General features: G+C 32.2%; 1 protein-coding gene across 1 annotated transcript; it reads right to left on the bottom strand.

Moving 5' to 3' along the window:
• Positions 1-223: 223 nt before the first annotated feature.
• Positions 224-1,869, bottom strand: LOC114424275 (acylsugar acyltransferase 3-like). The gene has a single exon (XM_028391112.1). The coding sequence runs from the start codon at positions 1,784-1,786 to the stop codon at positions 452-454; it is 1,335 nt and encodes a 444-aa protein (XP_028246913.1). The 5' UTR covers positions 1,787-1,869; the 3' UTR covers positions 224-451.
• Positions 1,870-6,604: the final 4,735 nt, after the last annotated feature.

The following is a 6,604-nucleotide window of genomic DNA, read 5'->3' on the forward strand; positions in this document are numbered from 1 at the left end:
ATCAATTATGTACACATTTGGGCTTCAACATACCAAAACAAAACCATCACTCAATAAACCCATTTATGCGTGCAGTTAATTGATCACGTTTTTTCTGTTTTAATTCACTGTAAAGAGAGAAAAGCGTAGCTGCAGGTAAAGGAAAACATTTTTCAAATTCTTTTAGAAAAATGAATCGATCAATCCCATCCTTTAAATTCTTTTAGTGCCACATGCACAGAGGTGAGTCGGGTCAAACTATCTTTGCAAGTAATTACAAGTTAACAATAGCATAAACAATACAAATTCTCCAACTTAACAGACCAAATTCTTCTTTAATTATTCATGTACACATTACATTGCGCAATACACCCCCAAGCAAACACTAAAGCATTAGAATCCTTATTTTTATCGGTTGAATCACGTGCTGCAACAATTTCAACTGCAAAACCATGTAATAAATCTTAACAACTTAATTACCATGTCCAACAGCAGGATTAAGAGAAGCATATTTCAGAAGCTCCACGTCACGCTCAAACCTGGCCATGTCTTGCTCCTCCATGTTCACGATGGCTTCAATCCCACCCCCATCTCTGGTATCCATCAAAACAATGCTATTCTTCACGGGACACTCACTAGTGGTGAACCACACCGGTTTCCCCCAACCAAAATCCGCTTCATACATCGGAAACCTGCACCAACTCGCACAACAAAACATAGTTACTATTTGACTCTCCTCATCATCCGAACCACCAGGCTGTGGTTCGGGAACCGAAGCAGCTTGCTTCAGACACTCGGAGATGAACGACATGTCCTTATCCTCCCCTCCAAATTTCTTCGCATACGTGTCACAAAACTCGGTTAAGCCTTGTTTCATTTTGAGCACCAACTCATGCAGCTCCGTTTCCCAAGGGCTAAGCACGAAGAGGAACCAGACCAAGTTCCCCACGCTCTTCTCCGGGAGCGGCGGAACCGTTCTCGTGCGAAGGTTCACGGCGGTGCGGAACGACGTCGTCTTGGAAATCAACCCTAGAGCCGAAACCGCGCGGTTGTAAATCAACGCGCTGACGACTTCTACGCGCGTGGGGTTCGGGACGTTGTGGGAAGACACCGTGGATTTGAGGGAGTCGATCTTGGAGGCCTCGAAGACAAACCTTCTGCATACGGTGTCGTTTTCCACGAACAAAACTTCTGGGAAAACGGGCAAGTTTTCTTGCGGGAAAAGTGAAGCCCCGGGTACTGGGAAGGGTAATAATAACAACTCTGCTGTTTCTTGTTCTAGTTCTTTTTGGCGGTTAAGTGTGGCCCAGTCGTTGATGAAATTTGAAAGTGTGGCCGCGTCTCCAACTTTGTGACACATGCACACGCTCATTGCTATTCCTCCGCATGCAAAACAGTTTATTTGTATGGCTATTATACTTGAACTACTACTGCTACTCATAGGTTTCCACTGTAGTTCATCTGGGAACAAAGGGTTCAACGATTCTTCTGTGGGGTTTTGGAGGATCGTTGATAGGTTGCATCTCAGCCTTGTGACTAGAAAGGACACTCCTTGGTCGTTGCAGTCGATGGAAACTTGATCTCTGAGCTTGCCTGCAAAAGGGTAGTATCGGGATAAAACTTGGGATAAGGATTTCTTGAGTTTTGATATTGTGGATGCTTGCTCATGGTTTGGGGAGTTGTAAAAGAAAAGCAAGGGGATGTAGTTGCGAAAAACGATGTGATCTATGAAGGAGAGAGGATGGATTCTGAGGTGAGGAGGGGTGGGGTTCGAGGGTTTGATGGTTTCTCTTGATATGAACTCCATTTTCTTTGATAATTTTTATAACTAAAAGGACTATGGTATATATCAATGGATGCTCTGCCTGCAGCATCGATAACTACCGCTACTGATCGATATATAGGATATATCCTACTGTCATTAATTAGAATTAATTATATCAAGCAAGGGTAGCTGCATACACTCTAATTCACTTTTACTATAAGATATATAATTAGACATGGTAATGGGATGGAGACGGGTATTATTTCTTCAATTTTTGACTGGTTCTCCAACATATATTCGTACTTGTATTTGGAGTTATTTATCTACAAAAATCATAAAGAAAAAAATATTAAATTATATAAAAATTATAAAAAAAATTAACAAGTAATTAATAAAATTTTAATAATTTCATCATCGGAATGGGTATGGGATAGGTAGTGACATCCCCGTCTCCGACCTCGATAATCCCCGAACCCAAATCCGTACCTGATCAACTCGAATATTTTCTATTAAAATCAGAACGGATTTAGACGAATACTCACGGGTAAAGGTTTCATTGTCACGTCTATATGTAATTATGTTTAGTTGTTTAATTAAACACTCCTATGCAGCATATATATATATATATATATATATATATATGGCGTACTGTTTAAAAAGGTGAGAAATAAAAAGAAAAGGAAAAATTGATACAATACCGTGGAGAATGAAGTAAAGAAATTAAAACAGAAGAGAGATAAAGAAGAGTGTAAATAAATGTAGAAAAATGGAAATGGATCTTCTTGTCATTATTTTTTGTACTGATTCATATAAATCATTGTATAATTTTCTTAATGAAATTTAGAACAAAATTTAAATATAACATTGTATTATTAATATCATTCCATATTTAATTAAATTTTTAAATTAACAACTACAGTATATATAATATATTCATCACGGTAATTAAAAAAAATACTCAATTTAATTTTTAAAAAACATTGTAAACAACTACTGTGTACCAAAAATGGAAGTAATGTACAAAGAGAACTTCAAATTGACACTGATTATATCCACTTGCATATTTATTAATTACCCACGATTCATTAAATAAATTATTTCAATAATAGTTAATTTTATCAACTTGTCTATTCCTCCGCAAGTGGATCCAACGGAACATGATGAGAAGGTGGTAAATTTTTAGAATAATTTAAAACTCCCCCCAAAAATATTTTTTATTAATTTCTATTAGATTATAAATATTAATGTTTTATATAATTTGAAGATAGTAAAATATATTTATTTTTTATTCAAATTTTAAAAAAAGTATTAAGAAAAAAATATTATTAAAAAATTGAAAACATGTCTACTCTAAGAGTGCGTTAGTTAATTTTTAAAAACCCACAAAAGTAGTTGAATTTTTAAACTGAAAACTACAAGGATACTACAAATAAATTATAACATTTCATTAGAAAATTTTAGATCATTTTTTTACTGAAGAAAATTTTAAATCATAAAAAGTATATGTAATATAATATTTTATGTCATAGTCAACGCTACCTTGTTATTTTAAAACGACCCGGCCTTGTTTTTATTAATTTATTAATTAATATTATTAGGAGTGAGAAAATTTTAAAACAATATTAAGATAATTTCAATATGTTTTAAATTTTGACTTAAAATTTCCTAATAAACATACTACTTGGTACTTAGTACTCACTAGAATTGCGCAAGAAAGCATCTTTCTTTGTCTTTATTGACCGAATATGGAAAATAATAACTTTTGGCCCATTGTCTGATGCGCCTTATTGAGATTTGCCAAGCTAGGAAGAGTGGTACCAAAGTAAGTATATATATATATATATATATATATATATACGGCTATATTGATTGTACAAGTGGCAAATAAATCTTTAAAATTATATCAGTTATTTTATTTGTGATTTAATGGCAGTTTAAGCTTTAATCATTTTTTCCACGAGTAATGATAGATAGAGTATCTAACAATAAAACCATTCATCCAACACCTACTTACATGATATAAAATATATTATTTATTATTTAATAAAAAAAGAATAAATAAAATAAAATTTTCCAAGGAAATTGGAGATTTGGCTTATTTAGGGTAGAACATTTCTCTTTCTCCTTAGTGCATCCAAAGCATTCACTTCCTCTTTTCTAGGCATTTTTGTCTCCACTTATGGTATGGATTTCCACTGTTCATTTACTTGCTTGATTTCTAACATGGTGAAGGATTAAAGAGCTTCCTTTGTAGGTTTGACTTTTGTTTGTTTCTTGTTTATCGTTCATTTTCTCTTTGGTTGTTGTCATTCTGGCTTGGGTGTTTATTTGGGAAGAGTCTTATGTTTGTGACTTGGGTGGATGCATGTGTGAGTTAGATGGTTGTGGTTGTGTGTGGGAAAATAATTTTGTTGGAGATGAAGAGAAGAACACACACATTCTAGAGAGAAAATGAAAGGAATGATAGAAAATTTTATTGATCACTTAGTCACTTGTGTCCACTGTGTTACACATAGGAGGTATTTATACACAAGTCACATATATCAGGTTGCATATCAAAAATCACTCAGTTAACCACTTTAACAAATAATATTAATCACTTATTAGAAAATTATAATTAACCTTATACCTAACAGAGGTAACCACAAATCATACATGAGTTAACACTTTGAATTACTTTGCAACAAATTAATTTGGAGACTTAGGGGTTTCGCTATGTGCACGTGTGGTAAGGGGAATTTGGGGACTAAGGGGCTCTTGTTATATTAAGAGTATTTTTAGGTTCAACTTGAGTTAGTTGTGCTACACTTGTGCATGATCTAGATTATTAATGTAAAATGACCATTAGTACTAGGTTTGTTTCATATCACAAGATAGTAATTATTAGAGTCTTATTACTTAAGAGTTTGGTCCATAGTGATCAATGGTCAACAAGCTCTTAATACTTTTTTCGAATACTTGGATTTTATCATCCACATCACATTGTTGTTAAGTGTTAACTTGATGAAAAACTTTCATATTCATTTTTGTTAAACACCTAGTTTTTTGGGATAGCTAGTTTTAACTTGGTCTAACAATCTACAAGTCCTCTTGGCTTGTGTTAGTGCATAATTCAAATGTTGGACACACATGTTATACTCACATGGTTTAAGAAAAAAATAATTTTGAGACTCTATATTCAGCACAATCCACTTTTAATATTTGTCTTTGTTTTTAAAGAGAAATGGTGTGAATGATAATGTCAACGAAGAACTCAATTCATATATGATTTTTTGAGGTAATTGACGTTTTAGGTTCATATGTAACTTAAGTTTTAGTTTTAGACGTATGTTGTTAACTTTTCATATAAATATTGTTAATTAAACTTATTAATTGGTTAACCATCATTTTTTGACATAGACATATGCAAAATTGATCATGGTAATTGTTCACAATATAACATATTCATAAATTAAGGCTAGTTTAATTATGTGCAACAATTTAACCGACGTGATTATTGAAGAAGCATGACAGGAACTTGTTTATGAGAGTGTGCAATCCACGAGCAAATAGAATGCTTTCAGAAACAAGTTTTTCGAATATGTTGGCCTATGGATATCTCAAAAGATTAAGGTTGAATTATTATTCATTTTATTTGTATTCTTTTCATGTGTAACTGCATTATCCTCTTGACTTCTTTATTGAATGTGATCTCAAACTTGTTTATTTCCTTACAGCCATGCTTACTTGTGCTACACCATGATCATTGGTTGATCTATCTAACATTACCTACTATCTTGTCACCATTAGTTTATATTTTCTAGGACTTCTAGCATAGTATCATTCAAGTGTTAGAAATTAGACCATACATAATAGGCTTTATATTATTATTTGTCAATTTTTTCACAAGTGATAAACGTTTGTATACAAAACCAATTAAGTATAGTGGTATCATGGTTTACACTTATTTGAAAATTTTAACACCTACTTTGTTATTGGTATCCATTGCATAGAACCCTACTTCTATCAAGATTGCTTCAACAAACCTATTCATGAAGACATTGTTCTTTAAACTTGCAGGCAAATTGAATCTCACAATCCTGTTGCATTTTTGCTCCTAAAGTCATTAGAAGTCCTGATTATGCACTTGGTATTAGGGTTAAATCATTAGAAAAAAAACTTAATTTTTCACTTTTACAATTTAAATCACCTTTTATAGGGCATTGATTATTATCTTCTTGCAGGACGATCCAAATAAAACTACAACTTCATTTTTTTGTTTTTTGAAATGTCTTCTCCTACACCTTTCAATTTTCATTTTGTTTCTTTTATTTTTTGTTCTTATTTACTTTGACTTTTGTCTCTTCTCTTTTTATAACACTTTACTGAGATAAATATTCTATTTAACCTTTTAGATCAAAGTAAAATAAGTTGGAACAGATTAGGGTTGGGGTGATGTATGGTTATATAGTTGAGATTTTCATATGTTAAGCAAGTGCTTAAGGAGATCAAAGTAAAAATTTAAGGAGTTTTGGCCTTTGGACACAAGGTTAAAGCCACAAAATTTCATATGGTCAATAATAAAAGATTCTTGTTTGTGGTAATAATCATGAAAGGAGTTTTTTAACACACACAATTGTTGAATTTGTATAATAATATATGTAGTTACTTCTTGTGAGAAAAATTTATGAAAACTTTATTTTGATTTTATATTTACTTCAACTTTTTCAGCAATGGCCATATTGAATTTTTTTTTAATTGAATAAGGTTTTTATATTGCTAAACTTGAGAATAATACATGTGTTGAATTTATTTTGATTTTATTTATATTAACATTGTTGTTTATTATGAATATGTTGTTTTATAACTATGACTAATTGT

Source organism: Glycine soja, chromosome 8 (assembly GCF_004193775.1).
Source record: "Glycine soja cultivar W05 chromosome 8, ASM419377v2, whole genome shotgun sequence".
Classification (NCBI taxonomy): Eukaryota; Viridiplantae; Streptophyta; class Magnoliopsida; order Fabales; family Fabaceae; genus Glycine; species Glycine soja.

Excerpts from the sequence above, each read along its gene's own strand:
- LOC114424275 (XM_028391112.1), bottom strand. The coding sequence starts at position 1,786 with ATGGAGTTCATATCAAGAGAAACCATCAAACCCTCGAACCCCACCCCT.